At 45.0% G+C, this 20,546-nt stretch overlaps 1 protein-coding gene across 4 annotated transcripts in view; it reads right to left on the bottom strand.

The window, feature by feature from the left end:
• Window positions 1–7,117, bottom strand: part of SNX25 (sorting nexin 25) — a 91,745-nt gene extending 84,628 nt beyond the window's left edge. Inside the window, exon 1 of one of the 4 annotated variants that reach the window (XM_061404176.1) lies at window positions 6,551–7,117. In XM_061404176.1, the coding sequence (XP_061260160.1) occupies window positions 6,551–6,910 (360 nt within the window). In that variant the 5' untranslated portion in view covers window positions 6,911–7,117. The remainder of the gene's footprint in view (window positions 1–6,550) is intronic. The other 3 variants (XM_061404179.1, XM_061404175.1, XM_061404178.1) reach the window with 3 other exon arrangements.
• Window positions 7,118–20,546: the final 13,429 nt, after the last annotated feature.

The following is a 20,546-nucleotide window of genomic DNA, read 5'->3' as shown; positions in this document are numbered from 1 at the left end:
TCCAAGTTTGCAAGTTTTTCTTTCAAAAGCAAAGCTGTAATTAAAAAAAAAAAAGGCAAGTTTGTATGTATGTCATGATTTTAATACTAACAGGCTTCCACAGACATTTCCTTTTCTAAAACCTAAGCCCTCAACACCAAACTTGCTGAGTCATTTTTTTAGTACAAGTGTGTGCACTATTCTGACTGCACAAGGGCTCAAACATTCTAAGGAAAGTAGGGCACTTCCTACCCTCAAAATGATAAGGTTGGGAAATGAAACCTAAGGTATCTTTAAGAAGGCAACATTTAATTAGGAAAGCTGACATTGTAGCATGTGTCCAAAACAAAACTGGCTTAAGATTCAAGGGAATTAGAAATAAATCTCTTGCGAATGATCAGAATTTAGGCTCCAAGTAGACTGCTCAAGCTTGGAGACTTTGGTCTTCACACTGTGAAGAAACAGTAGGACCCTTAAGTTTGGGGCTGAGTTTATTATATAAAGAGAATGTTAAGATGCTCTTGAGAAGATTCTTGAACCCATCTGTAATGATAACTACCCATAATTATCATGAAAGAAATCTCTCACAGGAAAGTCACCGGAAATTTCGCCCATCATGACATTAACATGAAAGAAACATGAAAGTCACTCTTGGCTGTGATCTCCCTTCACACAGCCTCCGGCCTCCATTCACACAACTTCCGGCCTCCATTCACACAGCTTCATTAACTCTTTTTTTTTTTTTTTCATTAACTCTTACTTTGTATCACTGCAACTGATTAGCGCTTCTCCTCCAGTATCCCCTAATCACATTTCCATTTAGCATGTCCATAACCCAGCTTTGATGCCACACTCCAGAGTCCAAAAGGTATGAGGAGCTGCCCTAACAGCAGACACAACCCAGCCCTACTCTCTCACAGCTGCAGGCTTCCACAACCCCGCCCAAGCCACCTCTGCAATCCCGCCTCCTAGGATTCATCTGATTACACTCACCAGCAACTCAAACCCGGAACAGTACATGTATTCTGTCTCTAAAACAATTTCCTAGGGGGTGCTTCCCAGGTGGCTCAGTGGTAAAGAATCTGCCTGCCAAGCAGAAGACGCAGGTTCAATCCCTGGGTCAGGAAGATCCCCTGGAGAAGGACTGGAAACCCACTCCAGTTTTCTTGCCTGGGAAATCCCTTGGACAGAGGAGCCTGGCAGGCTACAGTCCATGGGGTTGCAAAGAGACAAGACTTAGCGACTAAACAACAACAGGGAATCATACTCAAAATCTGGTAATAATTTAGGATACAATATGAAAAAATACAATTTTCTGGCTTTGTTTTAAGTGAAGTGAAAATCGCTCAGTTGTGTCCAACTCTTTGCGACCCCATTCCATACAGTCCATAGAGTTCTCCAAGCCAGAATACTGGAGTGAGTAGACTCCCTTCTCCAGGGGATCTTCCCAACCCAGGGACTGAACCCAGGTCTCCCACATTGCAGGCAGATTCTTTCCCAGCTGAGCCACCAGGGAAATCCTTTTGGTTTTGTACAAATTGTGAAAATATATATATGCCTCCTTCAGACAGCTTTGCTAAATTCAAAAATACATGTTCATCATTTCTTAGAATACATTTGCTGGTTTCGATGACCATTTTTTTAATGTTCCAGGTTTAATCATGAATTGTAGCTTACTACTTTGAAGTTATCACTCTTCATATGTAACTTCTGATGTCTACTAACCCTAAGAAATAGTTCCTTCATAATAAAGATACATAAAATAATTTTCTTTTATGTGTAATCACTGTTCATATTGTTTTTGAGTATGTATTTGTATTTGCTTGTATATACATAATACATATCTGGAAGAACAATCAACTGTTAATAATGGCCGCCTATAGGGGAGATTTATTTTTTCAATGCATATCCTTTTATATGTTTTCCTTTTTTCTATTAAAGCCATGTGAATCCATAACCTGCAAAAAAAGTTAAATTTAAAAATTATGAATAGATGAATTTAAGGTAAACAATTCTTACACTACAGTTAGATTTAAGGGGGTTTCAAAAGCCATCTTGCTCAAAAACATTTTTCCCAGTAGCCACCCTGACTTAAATCCCCCGGTCAAAAGACAACCTAATAATCTGAAGACAGTAAGTGTATTACCCCACTGTCCACTATCAAATTATTGAGGATTAGTTTATCACATTAGCATAATAAAGGAGCGTCACAAAGAGGCTGTGTATAGTCTCCCTACATCTTGGTTCTTTTCCTTTTTCCCTTGAGTAACTAAATCGAGTTTGTTTTACTCAAAAGAACTTTTGTATCAGTAAAAGAACTCATTTAGGGATTCTAGAAGTCCCACCCAAGCCAAGTGGCGCCTTGGATTGCTGTGTGAATGTTTTTACTGTCTCTATAAACATCTGCCCTCCCCTCCAGTCCTCCCTATCAATCTAATCTACTCAGCCTGAGAAGGCAGGGACAGAGGGCATCTTGTTCATCTCTGGATCCTCCCCAACACTGAAAACACTGCCATCCACTTAACCCAAAGCAACTATCGAAGTTCTCAGTGACACTTACCTTGAGATATTCTTGCCTGGGAAATCCCATGAAGAGAGGAACCTGGAGGGCTAGCCCACGGGGTCCCAAAGAGTCAGACAAGCCTGAGCAACTATACACCGCAAGACTATGATCCCTTCTCTAGGGAACTGTGGCTGAAATTTCAAATTTAAAAATGTCAGTCGGATACTCAAGTCTGCTCTCATCTCAAACAATAATCCATTCATTAGGGACAAAAATCCATCCGTAGAGAACCTACTATGTGCCTAGCACTGACATTTAGCAACTAACTAGGCCAAAATGATCTCCCAAGATCGGAAAAGCAATATGCAGCAGATATAGAGGAAATGCTTATGAGCTTTGATGAACTCCTTGAGCTTTTCTGTCTAAACTTGGAAAAGTCTTTCACTAATACTTTCTTCACACAGCAGTGGACTTTAGTTTCCCATTATGCTACTAAGCACCTTTGTGGACTTTCTTGTATCAGGCCCCCAGTCTTCATTTGTCCAGTGCTCATTTTTAACTTAATGGTATAAATCAAGTGTAAATCAAGAAACATCTAATAATTTACCATGTAAAAGAGAAAAATCCATAAACTATGTGAGTAACTGACATCTTAAAAAGTTATTCCTTATTTTTATCACCAAAATGTAAGAAATTATTCCTTTTTTCCATCAAGATGCACTTTGTACCACTGGTCTAGTAACGAAAGTAAGGTTTCTAAACTATTGATTCATTATTCCCATGTTTTTCTTGCTGTTGCTTTGGTTAGATCATGTGCTAGAGTCAGGTAACCACAGCTAGTGAATCTGAGGCCTTTGGTCCACGTGAGCTGACAGGTCTGGCACAACACCAAACTACAACCTTGGACTAAGAAGCACCACACTACGGCAGCCTACTCAGCAAAGCAGGGCTAACAACTGTTGCCCCAGGAGCAGGCCAGCCCCAGAGCATCTCAGCTCCAGCCAGCTGGCCTGCACCAAAGTTCAAGTTTTTCTAAAGTGAGGCCCAGAGAGCAAATGTCAAGACTTAAGCATCAACCTTCCTGACCTTACACAAAGCTTTTTTTTTTTTTTTTGCCACCTGAATATACCACTGGATGTTCTTTCCACCTGAGTTGAAACATCAATTTTACTACTTTAATCAGTAACGATTGCCAGCCAAGTAAAATAAAATTCCTTGCACATACGTGATGCTCAATAAACACTAGGTTAACTGAAGGGGGAAAGCCCTCAGCTAGTGACCACAAACTGACCTAATTTTTTTCATTATCATCAGCAAACAGTTTTTGGAGCTCCTGCAAGGTACAAGGGATAACAAAAGATATCAGTCAAGGATCTCAACCACAAAGAATTATGACAGCCAACAGCTACCTTATAAAGCATGCAGGAGCATTTGAACACGTCTAGACATGAAAATACCTACTCCCTTCTAGTTTAGTGTTCTCTGGTTGCCTACTTTTAATAGTGTATCCATTTTTTTCCCTCTAGAGAAGAAAGTCAAGAAGGGAAAAAAAAAAAAAAAAGGATGGACAGATAGGATAGATCCTAGTGTCTGACACGCTCAGCAGATTCTAGAAGAACCTGAAATATACAAGAACAAATGAGGATTCTTTTCTTAATGCTGAATCACAATTTCTGTAGTAAAGTAGTCACTGTATCTTAAGAGACACCATTTGGTTCACTACAAAACAGCCTCCCCCTCCACATATGTTAGATGACCCGTGTGGTCCAGCTCCTACCCCCACAGAACTGACAGATATTTTACACTACACCACATGCTTATGCTTCCATTCATAAGGAGCATTTTTTTAAAAACCTTAAGCATAAGTTATTGGAAATACAGCACAACGAAAGGCTTGAGTAAACTGCACTGGTACTGTAAATATATATAAATAATTTTAGACATGGGCTTGATCCCTGGGTCGGGAAGATCCCCTGCAGGAGGGCATGGCAATCCACTCCAGTATTCTTGCCTGGGAAATGCTATGGACAGAGAAGCCTGGCGGGCTACAGTTCATGGGGTTGCACAGAGGTGAACACAACTGAGTGGGCACAGACATATGAATATCATATGTGCATACACTTTAATTCTAGGTAACAGAAAGTAAACCTCCTAATGTACTTATTTTCCTACTTAATGCTGTAGGAATCTGAATTCAAAAAGAACGACCAATAGTCGCCTGTTCTTAACTTACACTTATACCTCTTCCGCTGCCTGAAATTTTCAGGTAGTATACATGAGAGATCACATAAGCTGCTTCCTTTTCTGTCACCTCTAATGTAGTATTTTCTCTGCTTCCTCTACTAAAGCATCTTTCTGGATGATAACCTAAGTTTTCTCAGAGGTACAAGTGAGCTGGGAGCTTTGGGGGAATGTATTTTCCAGGAAAAAGGGAGGTAAACCACCCGTGAGGCTTCCAGGACAGAGTGACAATACTAAGGCTTAGACCCTGACCCCACCATCTAAACTTCCTGCCCCCACACACCAGGCACTCTTAATCACTTAACTCTTAATTACTTCTGGTTTCATAAGCATTTAAGCATTTATCACTATCCAAAAGCAACACATTTCTTTGTTTAATGCCTGATTCCCCCATAAGTATATAATCTCCAGAAAGCAGGGCTTTTGTTTGTCTTGTTGATTCAACCCCAGCTTCCAAAATAATACCCAGTTTCTGTGAAAGACTCAATAAATACGATTAAATACACATGAAATAGATTACAACATCTTAAAATACTCTAAAGAATTGTAACGTCATTCACAGATCAACAGTAAAATTCTGGGGTCTTTTATCATTGTAGGGAAAAAGCAAGACGAAAAATACACCTACTCACCAACTCTTGCTAAATTAGATATAATAGCTGGGTGAAGGTTTTTAAGAAAAATAAACACAGCTAGTTTGGGGCTATTTATGAAAACTGAAGTTCCTTTTCCTCAACATACTGAACAACTGCTTAACTTAATGGGGATGGGCGCCCCTTTACCTACACCTCTTTCCCCATTATTTCAGCTCTGCTTTCTGAACTAACACACTGAGGAAAGGGTCCTTTTGGCGAAGAGAGTGAGATTAAAAAAAAGAAGAAGCAGCAGGTCGTATTATAAACAAACACAAAACCCAGGGAGTAATAATGCTTCTAACAAAATATTCTTACGAAGTTGAGCCACAGCCACTTCTCTTACTACAGAGTGAGCAATTTCAGGTTAATGACAGAAGAGTTCAGTCAAGAGGTAAGTCAAGCTACGACAGAACCGAGTTTCTTTTCAAGGGTTGTGAAAGTGAAGCTGCTGGGAGGTAGAGAAAAAAGCAGCGGTTTGGCACTAAGGAAGTGGAGAGCTCATTTAAAACACTGTCTTTCCCTGAATTCCTTAACCACCGTTCTCCACTAGATCGCCACACCCCACTGATGATAACGTTCCTTTCGATGCAAACGACAGTGATTTCGGGCAAACGACAATGATTTCGGGCACCCGTTTCCTAAATCACTGAAACTGCGATACTTATCCACACGGCGGAAGACAGGACAGCGTGATTTAAAAAAAAAAAAAAGCGTACCCGGGCTTTCGGCATAAGGTGTAGCGGGCGGGGGACCTAAGCCAAGTCAGCCCCTCTGCGCCAAGTTTCCCGGTCTGTAAAAGGGCACAAAAGTTACCTCCCACGGGGAACGGTTACCAGAACCCAGCGTGACGACCGGCCCCAGGCGCAGCGCCTGCGTACAGAGGCCGCCCCGCTCCCCAGCGGCAGGGCCACAGCCAAGATCTGGAAGGATTATTCAGCTCCCGAGCCTGGGACTGAGGATGGAGTCGAGCAACTAAGTACATCACCTGCTAGCGTGCATCTCGGCCCGCCCCGCGCCGAGCCCGGAGCCCGCCCCGAGCGGGGGCCGAGAGGACGCGAGCATCTATCTCCCCGCCCGGCCGGCCCGGCCCAGCCCAGCCCCCGCTTCCCCGAGAGGACCGGCCCGCCGCGACCCCCGGCCCTCCCGGAGCGGGCGGTCTGGGCGAGGCCGTGGGCCGGCGCCCAGTACTCACCTCCGGCCGGTGGCGTGCGGCCAGCCGTCTCCAGGCGGCGGCGAAGTCAGGCGGCGGGGCTCGCGGGCTCCGGCAGACCAGGGAGAACACGGTCCCCAGCAGGAAGGCGGCCGCGGCGCAGCCCAGGTACAGGCTGAGCCTGAGCAGGACCGTGCCCGGCCCCGCGCCTCCCGCCGCCGCCGGCCACCAGCCGGCCAGCAGGCAGGAGGCGCACACGGCGGCGAGGGCGGCTGCCGCCACCCACCGACTCCCGCCGCCGGGCGCCCCCGGGGCCGCCGCGTCCCCCCGGGGCTCCGGCCGTCGTTCGCCCGGGGCGCCCGCGAGGCCGGCGCCGCCGCTGTCGGAGGGATCGGGGTGCATGCTGCTTGCTGGGCCGCTAAGGACAGGCACATCTCCCGCCCCGCTGTCCCCCGGCGCTGCCCCGGACGGTGGCCTCCGCGCGGCGCCTCCTACCCTCCCCGCTCCCGCCGCGCCGGAGGCAGGAGTCCGCGCTCATGCCCTCGTCGGCGGCCCCCGCCAGAGGGAACGGCTCTCACAGACGCCGCCGGCCTGCGCCGGGCCCGCAGCTGCCCGGCCGGGCGCGCCCCAGGTAGCCGGACCGGGATGGGACTAGCGCTGGCGGAGCCCCGGGGGCGGAGCGGGGGCGGGGGCGACCCGGAGAGCGTGTCGGGAGGGGGCGGGGTGGGGGGGGCGGGGAGCCACAGCGACCCGCTGAGTGACAGTCGGGGAGCGCCCCGCCCCGCCCCGCCCACACCGTCCTGCCCCGCCCCCGGCGCCCCCGCTGCGCCCCCCTGCCCGGCTCCGCCCCGGCCCCGCCCACCCGCCGCGGGCGCCCCACTCCCGGGTAGGGGGCGCCGCCAATCACGCGAAAACGGCTTTCCTGCGCTCCTGTCCCCGCCTCCCCCAGGATACCGTCTGTTGATGGAAAATTCTGCTGCAGGTGTCAGAAGCGTTTGCAGCTCTCCAGCTCAGGTGATCCCTTAATCCTCGGCCCGCTCATCTCTTGACAAGTAACCTCCCCGTGGGTGGGGGTTTAACAGCCCTTCCTTCAAAATTTCTGCCTCCTTTGCACCTGCTGTTTGAATAGGCAACCCTTCTTGATACTCACTTTTAGCCCAGTTCCCCTGACAACCTTCCCTTTTTCCCACCCAGCCGCCTCCGGGACGGGACCAAGACAAACAGGGAGCAGTAAATGCTGCCTGCAAAATTCCTAGGTACAGAGAGGTCCCCCCGAAAAGTCTGCCTGGCGCCAGGGGGCGTGCACAGTTGCCATCCTCACTGTGGCTCCAACTCCCTGTATTTTTGTCGCCAACGATTCAGTACAAATGCCAGTGCCCACACGCAAGTGAAAGTGCTCCAAGTAATTTTGAGAATACATATTTTCTTCTCGTACCACGGCCCCCGCGTTAATATACAGATAATGCTTACTGAGAAGATGCCAATATGCTAAACACTAGAAATTACTAAGCCCAACAAAACAGATGTATCTTTAATGAATAAAGGAATTCTAAAGGAGATGAAGGGATTGGAAAGAAATTAATGCTTACTTAAAAGGGGGTGATAGAATAGAAAGGGCAAATCAAGAATAGAAAGGGGAAGAAGGGGAAGGGGGTAAATAGATGAGGGATGCCATGGAGGATGTGGGAGACGGACATCAAAAAGCCAAACAGTTTAAAAGCACTAGCGTTTTCCAATAAACTGAGTTATAGGCTGCTTCCTAGGAAACTAAGTATTAAAATATATTTTCAAATACTGTGACTATACTGTGCTTTTCTATAAGGAATCTCTATTGTTTCAACTGTGAAAAAATACAACATTCATACAAAGTAAACTAGTGGATATTTTATTATTTTATTTTTTTAACTATTAAAATATTTATTTGGCTGGGCCGGATCTTCATTGCTGTACATGGGATCTCCAGCTACGGCATTTGGGATCCAGCTCGCAACCAGGTGATCGAACCCGGGCCCCCTGAATTGGGAACGCAGTCTTGGTCACTGAACCACCAGGGAACTCCCTGTTTATTCTTTTAAAACAAAGTATTATCCAAGAGGTTATCATTCAAACGAAAAAATACTAGTGTCCATAGACATACAAAGGCCACCCATGTATTCATGGTTTTGTAATAAATTTCCCTGGAATGGCATGGATTTCAAGTGGGAGATGAAGTAGGAGGCAAAAAAAAAATTATCGCTAATATTAAGCTCTAATAAAACAGTACAGAAATGAATTATTTTATGTATCTATATAAAAACAAATATGTTCACATTTGTCATTTTTAAAAAGCTGATTGTTTTAAATATTAGTATTCATGGACCACTTTATTCTCATTCCTTGTAAGTCAAAGACAAGGAGATAATGAGTGCCTTAGGCCAGATATGACTTTGCCATGCCTAGGTGATGACAGGGGATGACTTTAAAAGTAGTTACTACCTTCCTGTCTTCCTTGTCTTCTCTTTTTTATTTTTAAATTAAGCAGTGTAACTGATCTTGAAGGAGCCCTTTTGCCCCTAAAATAGTTAATATTCATCCCACTGGGGGTCCTCAAAGTGTACCCTACAATTCCAAATTATTTCAAATAAAGCACGGTAATTTGATATTACCAAAAATAAGATATATTTTGTGTGTGTGTGTGTGTGTGATCCTTTACATGCAGGGGACAGCATGCTGAATGCTTTACATACTTTATATATATTTAAAATTTTCCAAAATATGGGTTTACTGCAAGTTGACAATAATAGTAACTAATTGAGCACTAACTCTGTCAGATACTGTTCTAAGCACTAGACATGCTTCATTTGATCTTCACAATCACCCGTGAATGTAATCTCCACCTATCCGTGAAGGCAAAATAATTTGCTTAACTGTTATAGAGTTATCAGACTTTGGTTTTATCACACACCTGCTCTGGCTCTAAGGCTTGTGCATTTAAGCACTAAGTCATGGTACTTTCTAAAAACTCTATCTCTTTTAGTCATCACATATGACAGACGAGAAAAAAACAGGGTTTAAATCCATGAGCTTAGTCCCTGTATTCCATGCTTTTATAAGTGTTTAGTTTTGTTGCTTTTTGAGTATGGCTGGTATCTTAGCCAGCCACCCGACAAGTGCAAAGTGATTTATAGTAATCACTAAAGTCGGTAAAATCGTATAATCAATAAAGAGGAAACTGTCTAACATTTACTGAGAGCCCTGGTCTATAACTCATGATCTTTCCAGCACACTATATATTGTTCCCAAGAATGAGATCTGGAGAAATGTACACTCATGGTCAGGAAACTGCCTTAAAGCAAATGTCATATTGCTGTGAAGTCAGCACGGGCAATTCAAACATTTACTTAAAAGTAGTAGTTTGGTTTCTACCCTGTGCAAAGTTTGAGGAACACTGGGAGGTGGTAAGATATACACAGGAGTGCCTGAGATCAGGAGGTATTGAGGGAGATGTCAGGTATTAAATTAGAATCCAGGAAGTCAGTTCCTTCTGGGAAGTCAGTGCTGAGTCCTCCCAGGTCTAAGTTAAGACCAAATTAAGTAGAGATGCCTTATTTATTATATTCCTTATGGCCAGCACATTCTGACAGGTTTGTAATTAAACACTCCATGGGCTATCTTCATTATTCTCTTTGATAAGCTGGGAATGGTGTCTGTCTGAATTCATTGGGATACTATAAGGATAAATTAAGTGAAAATTTGACATTTAAAGTACTAGAGTGTAAATAGGTATACAACACCCATTCTCTGTCGATAATATGTAATGAATCTTCTCCTCCACTACTTAGTATGTGCGCTAGCTGCTCAGTGATGTCCAACTCTGCAACCCCATGAACTGTAGCCCACCAGGCTCCTCTGTCCATGGAATTCTCCAGGCAAGAATACTGGAGTGGGTTGCCATTTCCTTCTCCAGAGGATCTTTCCAACCCAGGGATTGAACCTGGGTCTCCTGCATTGTAGGCAGATGCTTTACCGTCTGAGGTACGAGGGAAGCCCATTCACTAGTATGCTGCTGCTAAGTCACTTCAGTCGTGTCCGACTCTGTGCGACCCCATAGACGGCAGCCCACCAGGCTCCGCCGTCCCTGGGATTCTCCAGGCAAGAACACTGGAGTGGGTTGCCATTTCCTTCTCCAATGCATGAAAGTGAAAACTGAAAGTGAAGTTGCTTAATCGTGTCCGACTCCTAGCGACCCCATGGTCTGCAGCCTTCCAGGCTCCTCCATCCATGGGATTTTCCAGGCAAGAGTACTAGAGTGGGGTGCCATTGCCTTCTCCACTACTTAGTTTCAGTTCAGTTCAGTTCAGTCGCTCAGTTGTGTTCGACTCTTTGCGACCCCATGAATCGCAGCACGCCAGGCCTCCCTGTCCATCACCAACTCCTGGAGTTTACCCAGACTCACATCCATCGAGTCAGTGATGCCATTCAGCCATCTCATCCTCTGTCGTCCCCTTCTCCTCCTGCCCCCAATTCCTCCCAGCATCAGAGTCTTTTCCAATGAGTCAACTCTTCGCATGAGGTGGCCAAAGTACTGGAGTTTCAGCTTTAGCATCATTCCTTCCAAAGAAATCCCAGGGCTCATCTCCTTCAGAATGGACTGGTTGGATCTCCTTGCAGTCCAAGGGACTCTCAAGAGTCTTCTCCAACACCACAGTTCAAAAGCATCAATTCTTCGGTGCTCAGCCTTCTTCACAGTCCAACTCTCACATCCATACATGACCACAGGAAAAACCATAGCCTTGACTAGACGGACCTTTGTTGGCAAAGTAATGTCTCTGCTTTTGAATATGCTGTCTAGGTTGGTCATAACTTTCCTTCCAAGGAGTAAGCGTCTTTTAATTTCATGGCTGCAGTCACCATCTATTTAGTATACTTCTCCTTAAAGCCCCTGGATCTCCTTAAAGGTAGCCGTAGGGTTAGAGAGAAAAACACTGTATTTGCCTTTGCCCACTTTGGGTAAAATTGTGTATAGGTATTAACAGAAATCAAAATACCTAGATATCATTATAGTTTCTTCTGCTGATTCACCACAAGAACATAACAGGTCTTTAACCTAACTCTCTCTCTCGTAAACTTTCAAGCAGAGTGTAGTTTACAGAAAATACGGTTGTAAGTGCGGCCAAACTTCAAAAGGAGAAGTGAAAAAATTATAAAACACTTTAAAAACAAATAGTAGACTGCTAAAGCTTAAAGGGAACATACTATAGCATTTGGAAGAGGAAAACTAATCTGTGAACAAAATTTTAGGACATCGATATATAAATTATGCTGAGTGGGCCTCTTCAAGTAAAAATATTCATGTTGGGAAACTTTCAGGCAGAAGTGTCTTTGTATTAATCTTCAAAGAGAAATAGAATTACAAAGGAAAGTACTGTACACTGAATTAGTTGGTATCAAGACAAAGAATTGAAAAGGGCAGATCCCCAAGAGAGGATAATTTCAATTTATCCAAGTTTTGACCTGAAATTTAGGGAAATAGAGTATGTCAATTATCTACTGTCATATAACAAACTACCACCAAATAACAACCACTGGATATGCTTATGATTTTGCAGGTCAGTCAATGGTCTGGGGTCAGTTGGGTCAGTTCTCTTCTTGCCTGAACCATTAATGATGCTGTGATCTCCTGGCGCACAAGCTAGGACTACTCTGGCTATGGAGCCTCCATTAACATGGCTTGTCTCTGCTCCCTGAGTTCTCATCCTTCAAGAGATTGCTTGGGTCTCTTCACATGACCATGTCAGAGATGTGATATACAAGTTCTTTTTAAGCTTTTGCTTGTGTTACATTTGTTAACATTCCATTGGCCAAAGCAAATCATATTGGCCCAGTCAGGAATTAAATGAGAGGGGGCCTACATACACGTGCGCTCAGCCTTGTCGGTCGTTGGAACCAATCAATTACATCTCTCCATGTTTAAATCCATGTGAAGGCCCCCTCCCAGGTGGCACAGCAGTAAAGAATCTGCTTCCAATGCAGGAGACTCAGGCGCAGTCCCTGGGTGGGGAAGACTCCCTGGAGGAGGGCATAGCAACACTCCCTGAAGTGGTGCAACCCACTCCAGTATTCCTGCCTGGAAAATCCCACGATCGGGGGGAGGTTCACAGTCCACAGGGTTGCAAAGAATCAAACACGACTGAAGTGACTGGGCATGCATGATATGGCTTACCAGGCGTTCCTTTCTCTATACTTTTACGTAAAAAATATTGGGTACCTATTGTATTAATTTCCTGTTGCTGCTATAACAAATTACTACAAACTTAGTGGTTTAAAACAACATGAATTCATCTTACTGTTCTGGAGGTCAAAACTAAAATTAAAGTGTGACCTGGGCTGCTTTTCTTCTGGAGGCTTCAAGGGGAGAATCCTTTTTCTTCCCTTTGTCAAGTTTCCAGTGCATGACAAGTTGCTTCATTGGTGTCGGACTCTTGGCAACCCTATGGACTGTAGCCCACCAGGCTCCTCTGTCCATGGGGAATCTCCAGCTTCTATCAAATATACAGCAGGGATTAACTGTAGTCACCACGGTGTATACTACAAGCTCTTGCTTCCATCCATGGCCATGTTTTGTTTTTATTAATGTCCTCAAATCTCCTGTCTCCCCTCTTATAAAGACCCTTGGGATTACATTGACCTCACCTGGGTTAACCTAGGTTGATGTTCCCACAGGTTTGGGATTAGCAGGCCGGCATCTGTGGGGTGCCACTGCTCTGTCGCACCTACTATGTGCTTGCGAGTTCAAACACGAAAAAGGGCTGCATTCAATACAGTGGACGGAGATCATTTTTCTCAGATTGTTTGAACTACCCATCTCATTTACCGGTAGTCAGAGGACTTTCTCACGTGTTTACCAGCCCCTGGGCCACAGGGCTGTTTAAACTGAACTTTGCTGATATAAGCATATTTATATTAGCTGCCTCCATATTTATTATTACAGTTGCTGTTTGGGTACAACATCACAAGACCATCAAAGCGGCTTTCCTCGTTAGCAGCGGAGGCGGCAGCAGTTAACACCTGGGCGGTGCAGGGCACAGCCGAGGGTCCGGAGGTCACTTTCTTCCCGCGTCCCTTTCCATCCGAGAGGGGGCCCGCTGGCCAGGCTCGGGGGCGCGGGGCGGGCCCGCCGCGCTCTGTGACGCCCGCCGCGAGGAGCCTCCGGCACCGCCCGGTTCCCGCGGGACCAGCGGCGCGGGCGCAGGCGATCTCCTTTCCCGTTCCGCTCTCTCCGCCTCCGGAAGCTCGGGCGGCCTCCGGGGCCGCGTGGAGGGGCTGCAGGAGCGCGCGCGCGGGCGCACGGCCGGGACGCCGGCGGCGCGAGGAAGTTGCGGCTGCGGCGCCGGGTGAGCTGCGCGCGAGCGACCCTTCCTCCGCGCCCCCCGCCCCCCGTTCGGGATCCGTTTCCCCTCTCCGGGGCCCAGGCCGCGGCGAGCGCACAGGGTCGGTATGCGGAAGGCGGACTGGCCGGGCCGCCCCCCTCCCCTCCCCAGTCCTCCGGGCCCCGCCGCCTCTGCGGCCCTGGCAGCCGGTCGTTAGGCGGGTGTAACCCACACGGAGGCGTCCAGGGCTGGCGCGATCGCAGGGCCAGCGCCCCTCGTCGGCCGCTCTGGGATGGCCGGGCCTGACCTCGGGCGCGTTTGCGGGTGGCGTGGGGTCGGGGTCGGCAGTGAATTAAGATGTGATAGCCCCCCGCCCCCCGTCCCGGGAGATCCTGGCTCAGGTCTCCCCCGCTCACCTCCGCGGAACTTGACCCTGAACTCAGGGGAGGGAGGGGGATGTCAGTTATCCGCTACTTCGTGGGGTCCGGAGGGGGTAGTGTAAGGAACCTCAGATCCTGGAAGACAGGTGTTTCCTTTGGGCTGAGATTTTCGGGTATCCAATAGGTTACCTTCTTTGGACCAAATCATATGTCTTCACTACAGAAACGTCATGTCCCAGTATCTAAAATGACAGTTAAAAATGCCGGATTCCTCTGTGTGTTTTCCTGATGTAAGGCGAAAGCGTTGGTATTTGTATTGCTGGTTCTGCAAGGGCTCTACGAATCATGGGTGTGTAAATGACTCCTGGGCAGCTTTGGCAAGTTCTTGTCCTCATTGAGTATCAGCAGGGTTATTGCAGCCTAATGAACTGTCATTTGATTTTTACGCTTTCCCAATATGTTATAAAGAGAAACTTTACTATCTTATTAAGTCCATATTTTTATTACTCTTTAATGTAAATTGAATCTCACTAACTAAAGTGAAGGTTATCAAAAGGACTGCTTAGTGGTTGGGACAGTTGGATATTTTTTCCTTTCATTAAGTCACCTGAATGTTTCAGTTCAGTTGCTCAGTCATATCCCAACTCTTTGCAACCCCATGGACTGCAGCATACCAGGCTTCCTCTAGCTTACTCAAACTCATGTCCATCAAGTAAGTTGCTGATGCCATCCAACCATCTCATCCTCTGTCATCCCCTTCTCCTCCTGCCTTCAATCTTTCCCAGCATCAGGGTCTTTTCTAATGAGTCAGTTCCTCACATCAGGTGGCGAAAAAATTGGAGTTTCAGCTGCAGCATCAGTCCTTCCAGTGAACATTCAGGACTGATTTCCTTTAGGATGGACTGGTTGGATCTCCTTGCAGTCCAAGGGACTTTCAAGAGTCTTCTCCAACTCCACAGTTCAAAAACATCAATTTTTTGGCACTCAGCTTTCTTTATAGTCCAACTCTCACATCCATACATGACTACTAGAAAAACCTGAAGTTTAAGTCCTTACAATAACCCATGTGTTGGATGTTAGGAACCTAAATCTAAACCTGAAAAGTCTCCCAGACACTGATCTCTGCACCCCTTCTCATGAACTGTGACCATGTAGGGAGACAGATGCTTACAATTGTTGGGGACTACAGGAACCTTGTGGGGCTTCCATGGTGGCTCAGATGGTAAAAAGTCTACCTGCAATGCAGACCTGAGTTCGATCCTTGGTTGGGAAGATCCCCTGGAGAAGGGAATGTCTACCCACTCCAGTATTCTTGCCTGGAGAATTCCATGGACAGAGGAGCCTGAAAGACTTCCGTCCAAGGGGTCGCAAAGAGTTGGACACAACTGAGTGACTTTCACACTCACAGGGATCTTGTAAATGCAGATAAGGGGATAGTTGCTTCTAGTGTGTGGGGTAGGAAGGGAATGAAGGACAACTATGGAAAACTATCCAGGAAAAAAACTCAGGTGAAAGAGGTGATTTTTCTGCTTACATAGTTGGCTGTGCTCAGTCATGTCCAACTTTGCAACCCCATGGACTGTAGCCTACCAGGCTTCTCGCTCCATGGAATTTTCCAGACAAAAATACTGGAGCAGGTTGCCATTTCCTCCTATAAAGGGATCTTCCCAACCCAAGAATTGAACCCATGTCTCCAGTGTCCCCTGCATAGGCAGGCAGATTCTTTACTGCTGCGCCACCTGGAAAGCCCTACATAGCTGGCTCAATCTTAAATCTCCTAACTCCAAACTCCTTCATCAGATAAACATTATTTGAATATCTAATATTTGTCAGGTCTGACTTTAGGCGCTAGGATATAAAGATGAGCAAGGTACCAGGAGTTCCCAGTTTGGTAAGAAGACAGGAAAGGTGGGAAACAGCTATGAAAAACAGATTTCGAAGAAGTATCTGTAGTCATTTGTTTTAGGGATAGACTTTGGGATTTAGACCTAGCTCATGTTAGGGTTGGAAAAGGTCATATCCTCCATACACACAAATTCCCTCTGCAGCACCCCAGCAAATAGCCATCTGGTCTTTGCTCCAACAATATCTAGTGACTTGTGGCTAGATGACTTATGGCTCATAATCCTTGAAGGGAGCTCATTCCATTTTTGAGCAATTCTAATGTTAAACCCAGAACAGCTTTCTTATGCATTCTATTTGTTGATGCAAGTTCTGCCTCTGGAGCTGCAAATAATAGCTCTCAAGTCTGTTTCATATCACTACTCTTCAAGTATCTGAACACACCCTTTCCCTTAGTTATTTCTTTTATTTCTGTGAGCCCTTGGTCGGTAAACCATTAATCATAACTCAGGTTCTAGACTCTGCCATAGTACTCAAAGCTAAGTGCCATCCAAAAGGTGGTTTGACCAAGCAGAATATGATGCAAGTTGTACGTTGCTACCCCAGGTTTGTCAATCTCCTTGCCAGAAATACCTGGGAAACTCTTTACTGTCTTTGGAAAGGTGGTTTGATCACAAGCTCAGTTTGGGATAGAGAGTCACAAGTCAGTTCAAAGTTCTGAATCCTTATTACCTAGGTTAACACTTAAATTTACCTAAGGCTACTGGTTTATGGCAGAAAGTGAAGAAGAACTAAAGAGCCTCTTGATGAAAATGAAAGAAGAAAGTGAAAAAGTTGGCTTAAAGCTCAACATTCAGAAAACTAAGATCATGGCATCCAGTCCCATCACTTATGGGAAATAGATGGGGAAACAGTGGAAACAGTGGCTGACTTTATTTTTCTGGGCTCCAAAATCACTGCAGATGATGACTGCAGCCATGAAATTAAAAGACACTTACTCCTTGGAAGGAAAGTTATGACCAACCTAGACAGCATGTTCAAAAGCAGAGACATTACTTTGCCAACAAAGGTCCGTCTAGTCAAGGCTATGGTTTTTCCAGTGGTCATGTATGGATGTGAGAGTTGGACTATAAAGAAAGCTGAGCACTGAAGAATTGATACTTTTGAACTGTGGTGTTGGAGAAGACTCCTGAGAGTCCCTTGGACTGCAAGGAGATCCAGCCAGTCCATCCTAAAGGAGATCAGTCCTGGGTGTTCATTGGAAGGACTGATGTTAAAGCTGAAACTCCAATACTTTGGCCACCTGATGCGAAGAGCTGACTCATTTGAAAAGACTCTGCTGCTGAGAAAAATTGAGGGCAGGAGGAGAAGGGGATGACAGAGGATGAGATGCTTGGATGGCATCACCGACTTGATGGACATGGGTTTGGGTGGACTCAGGGAGTTGGTGATCAACAGGGAGGCCTGGCGTGCTGCGGATCATGGGATCGCAAAGTCAGACATGACTGAGCGACTGAACTGAACTGAACTGGTTTATTCAGTTTGTGATGCCAGTGAGATTTGTTCCAGATTATTTTGCTAGAGGAAAACTACTGCATGGCAAATATATCCAGCAAAATGTGTGGCAAACATTAGCATGTGTATCTAATTTTCACTGGGCAGGCCATCCTTTTTTGTAAAGAACTGTTTCTAAAGCCGAACTGCTAAACAAGTCCCACTTTCTCTTAAAACTCCCTACCACGGGAGGGATTATTTTACTATCTTGGCCCCTGTTTACTGTCAAATAAATCATAGATATCACAACGATGTGTTTTATAGTTCAAAGAAGGAAGGTCTCAGTTTTTTTTCTTTCCATAAGGCTAGGACCACATTTCTAAAGCAGAGTAGAACAGTGGTTAGTCACGTGATCCTCAAAGCTGCCCGCTTTAGAGTCCTGGTAGGCCACGTAACTAGCTGCGTGGCTTCAGGCACGTTCCCACATACGAGAGAGTGACAAAATATCTTAAAAGTTGTTGTCAAGAGTCAGTGAGTTAGTACTTCTTTTACACTTAGAACAATCAACCCTGAATATTCATTAGAAGGACTGATGCTGAAGCCCCAATACTCTGGCCATCTGATGTGAAGAGACTCATTGGAAAAGATGAGGGTAGAAGGAGAAGGGGACAACAGAGGATGAAATGGTGGGATGGCATCACTGACTCAATGCACATGAGTTTAAGCAAACTCCAGGAAATAGCAAAGGACAGGGAAGCCTGGTGTGCTACAGTCCATGGGGTCACAAAGAGTTGGATGTGACTTAGCGACTGAACAGCAACAACATGTAAGTACTCAGTTAATGAGTACTAAGTTAATGTTTTAACTATTATTAGTAGTAGAATAACAACACTAATACAAATGAGACTTAGGTTAGTAATTTTATGCCCTGAAAAATGTAAACAAGTTTAGTAGAGGGGCAGAAGTTGGAATAATTTGGATGATTTGTTTTTTAAAAGATTTGTGTTTTAAACTGGCTAAGAAAATTTGCTCTGGGCTGTGCTATGAAACTGTTTGATTTTAGAATTTGAAAAAACTTGTTAAAAATTTTTTTAATCCTTAAAGGCATTAAATAGTGGGATAAAACGGCTACCACAGTTCTTTTATTCCTTGACGTTTTAAAGTGTGAATTATCTTACAGAAAAGGATAGCTTTGGGGAGAATTTAATGACTATTAATAAGCACTGTCCAGCATTCAATAGCTTATTTGCTGTTTTTCTCTTTGAACTCAGGTGGGCAGAATTAGATTGAAAACGATCAGTCATACCTTTTTATATTTGTGATGACCCATGATCACAGAAAACCGATTCTTAATTCTTCCCCTTTGTCCCCTTTCCCAACTTCATTCCTCCTCCCACCTTTTATAGGCTCATACTCTTAGACATTTAATGCATGTCTTCCCAGGCCAGGCTGGTAGCATTTTATGTATATGTTTGTCCGCTTGAAGAGTTTAGTGTTGTTTTGTTTGTGTGTGTGTATGTGTGTTAAGTTTTTCATGATTATGTTATCATTCAATTCCACTCTCTTGGTAGACATGATTTTTGTGGCTCTAAGCTCATCATTTCTGACTGATACACAGTATATAATACACAACATTTCTCTTCTCTGTTTTCCTCTGACTGGACATTGAGTTTTTCCCTCAGTCAGCACTGTTGCAGACAGGGCTGTGAAGCACCTTCTTGTCCATGTGCCCAGGAACACACAACTGAGAAGCAGGTGCACCAAGTTTTGAGCCTGGGTATCTGACCAGTTGGTTCTTTTCACTGTGCAGACTCCCTGTCATCACTTCCTTGCTTAGTTGATTACATGAACACTATCACAATAACAGTAGTGGAAATATTAAAAATGCAGGGGGATTGTTGATTTTTCAACTCTTCATTTTTTTGTCCAAATGTCTAAATTGTATTATTAATCCAGTGTAGCCAACAATTTTATATTAATGCATTTTTCACACTGATAATAGCACCAACATCAGGGGGCCACAAAGGATCCATTGGTAAATATTTTAGGCTGTGTGGGCCCTGTGGTATCTGTCACAGCTACTTAACTCTGCAGATGCAGTGGGAAAGCTGTCAGAGACAGTTCTTCAACCTGGGAGTGGGGCTGTGTCCCAATAAAACTTTTTTTACAAAACAAGTGGTGGGCCAGATTTAGCCCATTCACAGCAGTTTGCTGACCTGTGATTTAAATAATGATTTTAATGGGCTCAAAATATTCCTCTATTCGTTTTTTTTTTTTTTTCAGTATTAAAAGTAATGCTGTAATTGCACATTCATAGCCACTAACCATCAAGGAAATGATCTCTCTCTAAGACTGAACCTCAGAAAAGTGGAGAAGGGCATGACTGGCTTTAAGACTGTGAGCCTGAAGCTGTGACCTGTGACTGTCACACGGGTTAAGCAAAAACTCCATAATCTATGGATGCCACACAAAAGGACAACAAAAAGTTTAAAAACTTAAGAGCAGTAGCTGAGACTGTTGCTAATGCCTTAGATTTTGATCACATCTCTCATCTTTTAAACTGAGTCCGATTGAAAACTGCAAGCTCCAGGTGGAGTTCTGACTGCTGGGCCATCCCACCGAACTGGGGCTTTCATAACTAACCTTGAAGCTTCAGCCTCCCCCAGAAATGTGAGTCTTTAACCGGCCAGTCTACCAGAATGATGTCTGTTTGGGCTGGCTTAGCATTCTAAACTCTAGCTGTACTTAATTTATGGAAGTCAGTTTTTCCCTGTCATTCACCTACATATCCACGTTTGTAATATGCTTGCCTTGATGATCTCTTATTATTGTTCAGATCATTGGTATAACTTGTTATTACCCCTGTAGCCCCCATTATCATTTCGCTGAGTTACTGTTTTTATGGTAGGTTTTTTTCTTTTTCATATTTCTCTTTATATATTACCCAGACTTCTCAGTTTGGGAAAATTTGCA

The sequence above is a fragment of the Bos javanicus genome, chromosome 27, assembly GCF_032452875.1.
Source record: "Bos javanicus breed banteng chromosome 27, ARS-OSU_banteng_1.0, whole genome shotgun sequence".
NCBI classification, from domain to species: Eukaryota; Metazoa; Chordata; class Mammalia; order Artiodactyla; family Bovidae; genus Bos; species Bos javanicus.
This window is presented reverse-complemented; position numbering and strand designations above follow the sequence as displayed.